Source organism: Rhyacophila brunnea, unplaced genomic scaffold (assembly GCF_057557595.1).
Source record: "Rhyacophila brunnea isolate RB1 unplaced genomic scaffold, BYU_Rbru_1.0 scaffold_11, whole genome shotgun sequence".
NCBI lineage: Eukaryota > Metazoa > Arthropoda > Insecta > Trichoptera > Rhyacophilidae > Rhyacophila > Rhyacophila brunnea.
Genome location: NW_028232763.1, coordinates 11,593,716 through 11,608,486, shown reverse-complemented (window position 1 = coordinate 11,608,486; position 14,771 = coordinate 11,593,716). Strand labels below are relative to the sequence as shown.

General features: G+C 32.3%; 1 protein-coding gene across 1 annotated transcript in view; it reads right to left on the bottom strand.

Moving 5' to 3' along the window:
• Positions 1 to 11,581: 11,581 nt before the first annotated feature.
• Positions 11,582 to 14,771, bottom strand: part of LOC147078360 (tyrosine-protein phosphatase non-receptor type 13-like) — a 555,499-nt gene continuing 552,309 nt past the window's right edge. The window contains exons 13-14 of the mRNA XM_085958875.1: positions 13,638 to 13,826; positions 11,582 to 12,806 (exon numbers count right to left, since the gene is read on the bottom strand). Coding sequence (XP_085815001.1) covers positions 11,692 to 12,806; positions 13,638 to 13,826 — 1,304 coding nt within the window. The 3' untranslated portion in view covers positions 11,582 to 11,691. The remainder of the gene's footprint in view (positions 12,807 to 13,637; positions 13,827 to 14,771) is intronic.

The window sequence follows — 14,771 nt, the reverse complement described above, 5'->3', positions numbered from 1 at the left end:
TTATTATTAACTTATAAATATGAAGCGTTATGTTAGTTATATCATCATGTTGCTTCTCAGTACGGCTACCAAATTTAAACATAACATAGTAACCATATTTTCTACTAAATTAACTAAAACTAATTACATACCAATAACTTTATATTTAACACAAAATTTTCAGCAATACGTTCTCGCAGTTTTTGAATGAATGGAGTCATTCAAACCATTATTTACCGGCGATGTGTACAAAAATATTTAATTCAGCCGTAGAAATTCTATCTTACTCTAACGCATATTGCGGAGAATATAAGCGTGCCGAATGTTTTCTCACTCGCACTTATGATTCGTTTTTGTTCAGGCCTTTTTTACAACTGGTGTAATACTAACAATTATTTACTTGGTACTCGCACTAATACCAACACATTGTAACAAACCAGTGACGTCCCGTGTGGGTAAGCAGATTGAGCGTCGCTTGGGGGGTGGCAGTTACTCGAAGGGCGACAAATCGAGGACAACCATTAGGTATATATAGAAATGGCTACCCAAACTTAGCAATGACGGAAATATCTTTCCATTAAAAAAATCAGCTCACTGGTTGGAAACAAAATAAGATACTAATAATTAACATTATTTCCGTTTACCTTGGACGTCACGTCCTTGGTGACCAGAAAATGACACGTGCAGATTTATGAATTATAGGTAGGTACATACTTACCCAATTTAAAATTTATCCAAATATTTTTGCCAGTCACTCGTGAGTTTTGGAGGTTATCAGGTGTATTTTTAAATATATCTGAAACCCTGAACTCGCATTATTGTTTATTGTACCAGAGATGGCATTTAAATTAGACTTGGATCACATAGTTACCGAGTGTGCAACAAAAAGGGCCAGGAGAGTTTTTTTATTTTGGTTGAGTGTTGAGACTATTAAAATAGTGTATTCATGATTAAAAGTAAGATATTGGAGTCATGAAAGGATGATTAAAAAATGGGGCGGCATTTTATCTAGGGACGTCACTGTAACAGACCGACATAATTATTACTAATTCCGTTGTATGGTTAAATTGGTAACACAAAAAAAGCCCTTAGATATCCTACAATGAACAGATTTGAGAAATTTGAGAATGTGGTTTGTTAAGAAAGATAAAGGAAATTTTGGAATATGCTAGAACCACTCATCTTGACGCATGAAAAACCTGCGGCTGATTGACAGTTTTGACAGTTCAGACTTCAGACGGTTAACTTATTGTGACAATTAACCGCCTTCATACATAAATATGATAAACTACCCTCGATAGCCGCCGATAGCAGCCTTGTGTATAGAATAGATGCTCTGGAGCAGCGCTAACCAACTTCTTTTAGGCTGTGGGCCATTTTTTCTTTAGCAAACATTTCGGGGCCAAAGAGGATAGGTAAATGAAAAGTCAGTTAATGTCAATTCAAAAGTAATTTTTTCATACAAAAAAAAATCAAAAATAACACATACCTAACTATAAATAATAAAAACAATATAATTAATAAGTTGTTTAATTTTTTTTTTGTAAAAATTTTTATTCATCATAAATTAATTACGTTTACAAAACAAAGATTATACTTGCAGTGGCCTTAGTTGTTGAGCAACAATTTCTTTTATGTCAATATCAACAATAATAATTGTTGTGGCAAGTCTTATAATAATATTTTCAAGCGTGGAGTCCTTCAAGCTGTTTCCATATTTTGATTTTATGTATTTCATGTGTGAGAAGGTACGCTCACAGATACATTCCGAACATAGAAATGATTTGAAGTCCAAAATCTCTCATTTTTGCAGTATATTTCTTCGTTTTGAAAAAGTATTTTTAATATTTAGAATTATACTTAATGAAATGTTTTCATATTTTAATGATGGGTAATTCTGAGCACAATTTTATATATTCTTTCACCGGACATTTCACGTCAAATATTAATTCTGGCAATGTTTTGTTCTCCAATGTTTGATAAAAAATTTGCTGTACAGCTCGCGGACCGCCAGTTGGACAGCGCTGCTCTGGAGCATTGATTCACTTTGCAAGTGATTTGTAAATATTTGAATTAGGTAAAGAGCATCCCAGGGTTCATCCGATTATAACTTTATATCTGTTTAAATATTGTAATTTTTATGATGTTTTTATGTAGCGTGTATTATTATAGTTAAATAAAAATTGTCTTACAATAGACTTACTAGTTTTATTTCAATGGCACGCTGAGTATCCAGTACTTTGAATTACCTGTTTTGTGGCACGCCAATGCATTTGGGTTGCCGACGCTGCTATATAACACTAAAATTATTACAAGATAATTAATTAATGAAGCCATCAATGTAACATGGCTCATTTTAGATAAGACGGTGCTCCAATGTAGTCATCACATCAGAGGTATTACAAACACTCACTGACGACGAGCCCCCCCCACAATTTGTTATTTAAATTAAATCATGTTATTTAGACTCACAAAAAAGCATATTGAATGCCTATCATCATTGTTGTGCTTATAAAGCAGATTTTTGTCACATCAAAGGTTGTAACAGATAAAAATAATGAATTTAGTGTTCATAATTATATTATGTAAGTTGTAAATTTCTTCCAACCTAAAAATAAACCATCTATAAGATTTATGATAATCCGCAATTGACATCGCATTTAAAATATTTGAAAATATGTCTTGAAAAAAGTCTTCAAGTAGCAGTAACTCTACACCACCGATTATTAGCACCGTCATAATAATTGGCACCTAGTTTCCATCGGTTGTTAGATACAGACCTTCACTCCTGTCTTTTCCTGTGCCGCTGTCTTCAATGTCCAAGGGGCGAACAAGAATAGTTAATTTTCCTGATAAGTCTTTTCTCGTCTTGAGTCTTGACAATTTCGACAAGTTCGTGTAGGCAAATTGGATTATATAAGAAAGGGAAGATAACAGGTTTTTTATCTGTTAATGAATGCAATTTGTTCATTCAACTTAAAATATTCAAATCAATATGCATTTAAGCATTCAAGTAAATGTGAAAATAAATATACACGAATGACTAACATGTAATATTTATTTTAAACCTTTGAATGAAGTCACCAATGACATTGAGAATAAATAGAATATAACATTTTTTAATAATGATTGCTTCTTTATAATATTTATTATCTAAAAAGGTTACTTATGCTTACAACCGAATATTACGAATTTTTCTTTCAGTGCAGTTCTAACTAAATAAATCTCAGAGCATAAAAGTATGAACCTGCTAGAAATGAATCTGCAATGTGAAATATGTTGCAGTAATAAACAAATACTTAATCATTAGCCATTTTTCAATTTCGATTTCATAAATTATTATAATATTTTGGCTCAGTCAACAACCCAACCTACACAAATATTATACATATAGTGACATCTATGAATAAAATACGTAAATAGGAAATGTAGTGCAGGAAACTGCAATGTAATTGCTTATTTATAATAATAACTTGTAAAACCAAACCCTCTGGCGCTATCCAGAAAGCATAAAACTAAACTAATCTTTCTCTTAGAGTTTCTTCTTCATACCATCTGCCACATTACTGAGGATGTGTGGCAATGAAATTACAGACAATACCAACAATCTCCTTCGTGCTCCTTTGGATCAATTCTGCGCTGATCTTATTGTTTTCAATAGCAATTAGTAAAGTTATAGCTGTATACACATGATTTAAGGGTGGGTGGGTTAGAAAAACCTATTTAGAGTACCTATTTCTGGGTGTTTTCAAATTATGTAGTATATTCAACATAAATGATGTTAGATTCTCTTCATCTTCTGAATTATTTATTGAATAAAAGAAATAGTTTATGTATATTTTATAAGATAAATATCTGGGGAGAGAAAAAAACATAACAATGTGTATAAATTAATTAATTTTGGAAATTGACCGTTATTAGAATGCAGTTCATTTTTCCATTGCTTTCTTCTATTTATTATGAAAGAATAAAAAAAAATATGGGATGATTCTGACAGACCAAACTTTTATACTCATTTTATGTTTCACATACTTCTAGGCCGTCAACGGAAATAGGCCAAAATGAACCGTTTATGACGGTCTCATCTTATGCCGGAACCGTTTATTGCCGTAGTAAAACTTGTCGAGTGTTCACCCACCTGCCTGCGAATCTGTATATTCGGGTGCCGCCGTGTTCCATAATGCTCTATTCAAATAACGGTGTTTGTACATGCACGTCTATTTGAAACAAGTATTCCTTATATAAAAACAGAAAAATATTTTTCTCATGGTCACTTTTTGATGTCTATGGTCGCTTAACTGTCAAATAAACGATACATTTTCGCATTTTGCCCTAATAGTCCCTATATGTTGAACTCGCTATTCCATACTTTAATATTATTTCTTTTATTTTTCGATTAATATTACATTATGGCCGGATAATCCGAATGTCGAATAAAGGTTATTGAATAAATATAATCATTACAATATAAACAAATAAAAGTAAATGGTTATCGTGATAGTATACCTACGTACCATATAATTCTTACGCATAAATCGATTCCAGCACAATCATGTGAATTGAGTTGTTAAAAATATAATATTATATTTATCAGATTTTTTAAATTCGAAAGCATCGTCGCTTTTACGAAATTTGCGGCATTGTAGATTAGCTTCATCTACGAAAGCAAAGTTTAGTATAAATAAAGCATGATTGAATAAAATGAAGAACCAATTGTAGGATCAATTGTAAAATAGATAATACCATTAGACAATAATCAAAATAATTCACTGAATAATAATGAAATACGGAAGAAAACAAGTACCTATGACAATTATCAACAAACGTGGGCTGTCAGTTGCAATCTATCAAACATCGACTCTGGCAAATTTTGCAATCGGTTCGCTAAACTTATGGTAGAGGGGCATTCTGTGCTCGGATTCGGCGGGATGCTTATATACAAAATCTCCATGAACGCAATTATACGTTTCGCACGCCATCTGGTGTAAAATCGCATTCGAAAATAATGGGTGGATAGGGTATTCGTCCATGTAATACATTGCTGGTTTAATCCTCATGAACTCAATTGTTTTAGTCTGTAAGTAGATAAGTGGGTAGGTATTAAAAAAAATATTTTGATGAAAACACATTTAATGTTATGGAAAAGATTTATTAATACCACATTGTAGTCACTAGAGTAACAATGTTATTATTTTTATTCTATGCATAAACAAAGTTTTGCAATGGTTAGTTCATTAAAAAGCAAACTTTTCAAGCTACAAAACAAAGCGACTTCTGCTAATTTTGTCAACATACTGATTTACAATGCCATGCTCAGTCTTATGTATTTTTATAGTAATTTTTTTAACTCGCTTTTTATAGCTGTATTTTATTATTGACAATTATTCTGATTAAGCAGTAAATAACATACATATGACAAAAGAAAGAAAAACAATAATTGCTAGCATATTTCACAAAAAGTAAAAACAACTCTATTATGATTATATTTGAAATCACAAAAATATTTGGTTTCAAAAACTTTATTAGCTATGTATACTGTGTGGTCAACCTCAACTGTCATACTTATTACTTATATCACTATGAAGATGGCAATTATACCTACCACAGAACTGATTAAATAAATAGAATTCCGTTAGAATGTACCCCAATACACTACATTTCGACGCAGGGTTTTGAATGTGTGATTGTCATACAAAAATGAACCACACATTATAGATGTGCAATAGTGTGTTGCAACCTTCAAATATACGAATATTGAATGAGCGTCAGTACATAAACCGAGAACAGATGTCAGAATGACGGAAAGCTTAGAATGGGGTATTGTTGATATGTGTTTAAGTATATCCCATATTCTTCCATACTCGAGATCTGTTGCCTGTCCCCAATGACATTAATATGGACGAAGCATCTGGAAAAAAAAATGACACTCACTTTTTTGTCGGGTCTGCCGAATGGCATAATTCATATTTTAATATCAATATCGCTCGCTCAAATGAACATTGACACTAGAAACACTGTTCTAACCCCATTACAATAAAGGTGATATTGCTTTAAATTCCTGATGCGTGATATTGCATAATGGAAATTGCGAAATTTTGTCACGTGACGTCTACCTATACATGTGCGAATGACGCTATGCGCGAATTTATTTGCTAGCTACTGTACTGAGTGCGTTGTCCATTAATAATGTCAATGCCTGTCCCCATTAATTCTGTGATACTATTATAGTAATTTAACCTTAGGATAACTAGGATTGAAATATTTGCTTCCACAAATGCAATTGCAAATTTAGTCAATGCTAGATATGACTCTAAGAATAGTAGATAGCTGGTGGATTATTACACAATAATAATTTGTTTGCAATATCTTTTTCCCCCAATGGACCAATGGTCAAAATTTAAATATTATGCTGATAATACACCATTGGTGAAGGCTAGACGTAGGCTGTTAAAATCTGACATAAATAGGGTACACTAAACTTTGTCAGTCATACGTATTTGTTTTCATTGAACCAAGACTACAAATTCCAGATAGTGTTAGTTAGTTTTTAAAATTTAATTAAATCCTTTATAAACCCATAATAGATAATAGTCAAAAAATATTTGTCTATCTATAAAATATCTATATATACCTATAGAATAATATTTTTAATCTATTATGGTTTGGTTTAGACAGGGCTTAATGAATTTAAAAAAAATAACCAACACCATCTGTAATATGTGTTCGTAATTCAATGAAAACAGATAAGTATGACTGAAAAAGACTAATATGCACTATTTATGTTGGATCTTAACAGCCTACTTCCACCCCTCACCACTGTAATACACAATATAATACTATTTGCATCGGTAGTTATATTCACTTTCTTTTACCATTGTCAATCCTAAGATCATAATGACCCACCAGAATGTGGGTGTTGTATTAACAGATTTTAGTTTTTACAAGAAATAGATGTTAGGCACTTGCTCAACCTATTAGACCCATACTCTTGGACAACATTAAAACACACATTGAAAAAAAACATGTAAATTTTTGCCAGACCCGGGATTCACTACCTACCTTTAGTTAAATAAATATTGAGTGGTTAATCCAAAAGTCCATATGAGTTCTGAAATATACTAATACTCTATTCAAACGCAGTATGATCATGTAAATAAATGTAAGTACATGTTCTAGAATTTACTTAGGTAGAAGTATTCTAAATATTGATGAAAGCTCATTTTATAGGTGGTATAATAACATGTCATGTTTTACAGAATTGCCAACTTTACAGTGTTGTATAAGTATTTGTTGGTAGTTCTCGTAATATGTAGGTACCATCACAGCAATGTTTTAAACGTCTAGGAAATAAACAAAAAAACAATGAATTGGAAATAGTCATAGCAAGTATCTTGTAAATAATGATAATTTTAAATTGACAAAATGTAGGTAATCCTATCAATAGAATTGGATACATAGAGAAATAAAAAATAGCAATTTATTCTTACTAGCAGCTACAAAAGGGGTGGCAAAATAAATTATAATGAAAAATATTCAGTTAAAAAAAAGTATTGAGCCTATAATGCTATATAAATATAATATGACTGGCATAATATCAAAAACGTTTATTGTTCTTGAAGACATTGTATTATGGCTGCTTAAATAATGTATCAAAAGCATTAATCTTTGACTTAACAATACAAACAAGTAATAAAATAATTTCCATTCAACATAACACATTAAATTTCTAAATTATTACATTAGGATTAATAATAATTAGGTATAGCAGAGACAAAAATTAGTACTACTGCATACATATTATGTTGGCATTCTTTTGTGATTGTGTATCTGTATTAGTGTGATTAAGGTAAATTATTGACTTAATTCTCGTATAATATTCGCAAAACAGAAAACTAATATTCAGCTTGATATTTGCAACCATGCTTGATACCTGTACAGTAACAGATTCTATCCTGTATAAACCAAAAATGTTAATAAGAGCAAACATTTTGATTAGGTATTTAATTAATTATGGACTCCATTTATTCAAATAATAATTAGTGCCCAAATTATGGTAGGGATAGAATAAATCTAAATGATAATAAATTTGAGTCATGTAATATATTGTATGCCTTCCCCGGAGAAGTTTCAGCCATACACCAGGTCAAACCGAAAGCTATTGCGTGGATTGATGCCTCGCTGGTTCCAATGTCACCTGTTATATGACTAGGTACTACTTCTGTCTTTTTCTTCATAAACAATTTTTTTTTACTATCGCCGTTTGATTATAATTAAGTATTGTAAATATAATAAATTGTGTTTTTCTGGAATACTTGAACACTATTCTTAATAGATAATGATCACTGGCACTTGCAGAGCTGAGTAATTAGCCATAAAATGACAGATTATTAGCTGTCAAATTATATGGAACATTTTTTGGTTATCTATGTTTCATTTTAGCTCATAATTTTTAATCATTTATTATATTCTATAGCTTATAGAATGCCAATCTAGTAATTATTATATGATTTTAATATTGGTGACTTGTAGATTTCTATTCATTGTAACTGTCAAGCGGGGTACCTATCGAATCAGCAACGACTTTGAAAAATTGACAATTATTATGGAAATATACCTACTGACTATTATTCGAACATTAAATTTTTCAAAGTTAAGATGACCAGAAAAATAAATTATAATTCTCTTAGCACTTTAGCTCAAGACATGTAATTATTTTTTTCATTCCATTATTATAGTCATTGTCAGTTTTTTTGTTAATGATATCCAGTAGGTAAGTAGGTAGGTAGATATATTATTATGTAAGTATTTTTATTTTCATACCTACCAATTGATTTAATTTAGGAAATTTAAAACATATTCACGGGTAGCAACTGTCATTTCAATATATTAATAATTTTTAATATCATACAGGTATCTAACTACGCTTAAAAGGCATTATTTGATCGAACAAAACATAATTATTATATTGACCGTGGAGACAGTGCATAAGAAACTATAGTTTTGTTAAATTAATTAGACAAAAATGAACAATGACCACAAATATCCCTATACCAAATCATTTCAAAATGGTGGGTAATAGTTTGCATGATACACAACTAAAAAGTCAGAGTAGAGCAAATACATACATAATATGAAAGGATTTCTTTGCACTCTTTAGCACTCCACATAGAAAAGGATTACTGCAATTATCTAACAGTGTTTTTAGTCAGGCTACAAAATATAATGTAATTTGAAAATGATCATTTTTTATGAAAAATGTAGGTATAACAAATTATGTACCTACCTAAAAAAAGTGTGCTTGTAAAAAACTCTTGTTTCAATTTGCTTGATTCAAATTACTTGACATCTATGTAAGTTTTATTTTCTTTATGGGTACGCCGCATTAATTAAGCGTCAATAACATTGAGTTTCTTTACGAGCTGTTTGTTGGCGAATTTATAAGCTGCCTGTAAAGTCGCCCAGTGTAATCATCTAAATGTTAGCTTGTTCGATGATTACACTGGGCTACGTTACAGGCAGATTATAAATTCGCCAACAAACAGCTCGTAAAGAAGCTCAATGTAATTGACACATTAGTATAAAGATACCCACAAACTTTCCCATCTTATTCTCCCCTTTACAATGGGTCAAGCGATGCAAACTGTTGGTGTCCTTTAATGCATGTGGAAACACCGAGACGGAGTTGAAGTACGGCCAACATTTGCCGGCCAAGGGCCACACGATACATATGTCGCTCTCTACACAATGATGACACTTCTACATTCATTTGTCTTGATTGGCCCATTGTGAAAGGGAGCATAAAAAGGAAAACCATTGTAGTAAATATGTATTGGTGACATACCTTACACATATTCACCAGAAATAATGAAACAATAGTTTTCATGTGAAGATCTGGTATAGGAATAAAAGTTTGCTGTAATGACAACTTAAAATATTAATGAATCTTCATATTAGATCCAACTCTATATAGCCATAAAAGCAATTATAGACAAGAATCAATATTAGTAAAGCGTCAATTACATTGAGCTTCTTTACGAGCTGTTTATTGGCGAATTTACAATCTGCCTGTAAACTCGCCTAGTGTAATCATCGAATAAGCTAATAAGCAGGTTGTAAACACTCTACCGAGAAAAGTTGAAAGCCGGTCAACTTTATACGCTACACGCCGGCGTGTGGGCCTACTGCGTCTGCGCAGTAGAGCGCAGTACCAACCTCCCGGTAAAAAACGAACTACGTTCCGTCAAAATAGTCCCTGGCTTGTGACTTCTCAGCAAATGGAAAGTTTTGTGTGTAATTATCAAATCGCAGTAGCTGAATCGTCCGCTTTTAAATTCGCCAATAAACAGCTCGTAAAGAAGCTCAATGTAATTGAGGCTTTACACATATTCACCAGAAATAATGAAACAATAGTTTTCATGTGAAGATCTGGTACAGGAATAAAAGTTTGCTGTAATGACAACTTAAAATATTAACGAATCTTCATAGATCCAACTCTATATAGCCATAAAAGCAATCATAATCAATATTAGTAAGGAAGGCAAAAGCAACATGAAATAAATTAAAATAAACCTCTTGTTTAAAATATTCTGATCTTATTAAATATGGATTAATTTTAAAATTAAATTGTTTCATTTCATAAATTTACTTATACAGAAAAAATGCTTTATTTGAATGTTTTAATTTTTTTTATTTTTAAGACAATAATGTTTATTATTATTTCACTGAATAAGTGAGAAATTTAAGTGCTGTGAGCACTGCATTTAAATGTTTATTCTATTAATTCACAGTCAATGGTAAGTTACATCAGTGTATGTATACAGACATTAAGTTTAGTATATTATGTAACATTTATAAGACAACGTATGTATTCGAGAGTTTACAAAATCCGTTATACATTTTACGAAATACAGCGTATTCATCTTCCCAATTATCCGTTACGTCTGGTAACATATTGCATCCATGGCGAAAATGCCATCTTAAAAATATTCTGATAATATAAGATTTGTATAATCAAATCTACTAGGTTTATTATTTTAATGAAAATGGTAATGATTCTGCGGTCACTAGTTACATGTCTACCCATGAGATATCTAGTCAAAACTTAACAATCATCCTAACTATATATGTATTATTATAATCTATGATAAAACATTTTACACCGACAAATAGTTAAGACATTACAAATATTAAACACTCATGTTATTTTGTTATTGGCACTTGAAACATTTAGAGAAATACTAGGAAGCTCTCAGTTATTGTTATATTACTGATCAGAATACCCTCGAATCACTTCAACCGTTCCTTAAAACAATCAAAAGATTAATCAAATCGTGTTCTTAAGTTGGTCCTTGTATTGTCAAACACTTGACAAAAATAGCCCTGTTACAAACTACGCTACATTTTAGAAATATCAGTAATTTTTGTGACAAACTTTCATGTATTTATTATGTATGAAAAAGTATAAAATCATATGGAACACTCGTTTTATCAAAAAACCCATTCCAATCAATTTATTCCTCTGATCTGTTGTCATAAATTTAGGCCAAATTTACACACTAATCTACTTAATTTAATATAATTATCACATTCCAAGCAATTTGATGTACAAAAAGTTATCAAATGTCCAAATATACATCCATAATAATTATAATAATAGAAATACTGCGAGAAACAAGATCCCGAGTAAATTGTATTGTTAAATGTTTAAAAAAATCATATGAAAATTTGTTCATCATCCGAGAGGGTTTTCCCGTACACAAAATGAGGCGGAGTATCCGGAACTTCCTCAGTTCTTTTGGTGGAATTGCCTGAACCGACTTTCGAAGGTGTCACCGGATACTTCAGCCGACCCATCCACTTTCTGCCGAAAACGTAATTCTTCTGAGGCCCGTTCTCTACCCTTTCATTGGAAGCGGTAAGCACACTTTTGATTGGTGTTAATTTAAGCTGACCCGTCGAATTAGCGTTACTAAGACCACTATTATTTGCTTTCAATACTGTAATATTATCACAGGACCTTGTGCGGAAACTAAAACTATTATCCAAGCTGTCGTTGGAGTCCAACGCTTCGAATAAATCTACATCGGATGGAATGTGCACGCTCAAAGGTCTTCGTTTGAGATTCTTGCTTTCTTGACTCATGCTGAACGAGTGATGTTTACTTTTGACATGCCTCTTTGAAGGAGTGCTCTCAGTTGATGAAGAATATTGGTACATATCATTATAATCCATATGTTTATCTATGGTGTTGCTATTCGTAGCTTCCTGATCACCGGTTTCGTGAATATTTTTAAGGCTAGTTTTCCTTTCTATGTTGCGTTTTGTAAGTGCCAGCAAAACATTTATTGTCTTCAAAGCCTCTACATTCAAAAGATCATTATCAAATAACTGACTAGTGGATTTCGCCGACCGGTTATCTGAACGGCTCCTAACATGAGAATTATCGACTTGATCGATTTGTCCTGCATCTTGTGCCGACTTGTTATTACTATTATAAAGAGACAGTTTCGAAAATGTACTACCGTTTAGTAATTTGGCGACTATGTTACTATCATTAATATCTGAAGAAAAGGATTGTTTTTTATAAACATCTCTGTACATGCTGTAAGAAGTGTTGCCCAATCTTCTCATTCCTTCATCCGCAGAAACGGATTGAAGTAAAATGATTTCAACTTGCTTTGGGGCATTTTGAAGCATCGATAATGCAGTGTTATAACTGAGATTCAACAATGTTTGACCGTTTAAAGAAATGATCTGATCTCCGGGAAAAATTTGCTTCAACCGAGATGCGGGACCCCCTGGAGTGATTGACTTCACATAAACGTTTCCTGAAACAGAAATAAAACACTTAATTGTGAAAAATCAAAAATTGGTTACAAGAAATTTAGTCAAAGTATTTGGTCTTTCATAAGAGTTACGAGTATAACTAAAGGTCATAATGAACTAATTATTGGGCCACCCACGGTGGTCGCGCGGCTTGAGCGTTGGACTATCACGCCGTGGGTCTCAGGTTCGAATCCTGGGTCTGGCAAGTACACATATTGTTTTTCAATTTGTGTGTGAGTCAGAGTATGGACCTAATAGGTTGAGCAAGTGGCTGACATCCATTTCTCGTAAAAAACAAAATCTGTTAATACAAACCTCTACTCTGTGGAGGCCCATATGATCCTATTAGGATCGGACATGGTCGGATGTAAATTTCGTCCGAATGCCAGAATACAGTAATAAAATTGGTCACTGAATAGGTAGTAACAAATCACCCTTTGGCTTCAGATGAATATGGGGAGGAATTGCAGGAGAGAAGGGTGATATGATTGTGGCGGGGGAGAGTATATTGAGGCAGAATAGAATTTACAAGAGAAGTATAATTTATATAGGTTTGATTACACAGTGCATGTGCGGAAACACATTTTATTAAGAACGCGTCTTCTTAATTCGACAGGGAGGTTGGAACTGAATTCAGAAACAATTTAAAAATAAAATGAGAGTGAATGAACTTTATAAGTCCGGAGTAAGCGTAAACCGAAATGCGTGGTGAATTGGTTTTTATGCCTAGTAGGTACATTTATCTTACCACACGTTTAAATGAATTGTAAAATGAATATTAATGAATAGGTACAATAAATGTACATACAAAGTTGTTAAATATTCATACTGACCATCAGAACCTTCAGCCACCTGCATTCCTAAAGCTCCGTTTCCATCTCTGACAAGAGTGACAGTTCGAAAGCATCTTTCCGATTGCACACAACCCATTGAGTTCAACCTATCTTGAAGTGAGCAATTGAGCATAGTTTCATCATTATGAGGCTGATAAGCAAATGTGTTATTGTTTGCTTGCGGCGATTCTGTTGGGAATAAAGAAGAACATGTAGGTACCATTATCGTACAGAGACAATACTCATTGGGAAGAAATAGCCCCAAATGACAAAACAATTTATATATGTTACGCCGAATGTGCGAAATTGACTATTACATGAAATGGGCAAAATTTTGCCTAAATCATGAAAAATGCTAGCCTTATTCATGAATTAGACAAAATATCTGGCGACCGCGTGAATTCGGCAGTAATTTTTCTGCCTAGTTCATGCATTGGACAAATTAGATAGTAGCGCTACAGTGGTGTTTTTTGCAACTAAACTAAATGTGTCAAAATATGCTCATGCATTGGTCAATATGTACGTATATTATCTATGGTCAAAATAGATGGTCCGCTCCGGTGTTGTTTTTTGCAACTAATCAAACTAATCAAATGTGTCAAATGTCATTGATTATAATATAAAAATATACCAATCAATAACTACAATGACGTTCATATCCATTTACCTTGCGCAAAAAAAATCTAGAACTATAATATGATAACAGAAGAATTTTATTAAAAGGTATTTTCGCAATTTGATTCGTGCTTGGGTATCAATCGTGCAATGGTCGATTGTATGTTTGTGATATTTGTTGACACTTATTAGCTAACCTCAAAATTGACATTCAGTTGAATAATTCAGAATTACAAAACCTAACCTAACCTAACCTAATAATAATAATATTATATTATGTCCAGTTATAACTAATAAAACTATCTGTATTAAATTTACTTTTTCTACTGTCATGTTGACAGTTTAAGAATTCCATACCCTGGCGAATTCACATACTCGGCAGAAAATTTACCTAATTCATGAATAAGGCAACAGGCTTGACTATTACATGAATTAGCCAAAATTTTGCCCATTTCATGTAATAGTTGATTTCGCACATTCGGCGTAACATATATATAGCTACTCGCATAAAGATCTGTA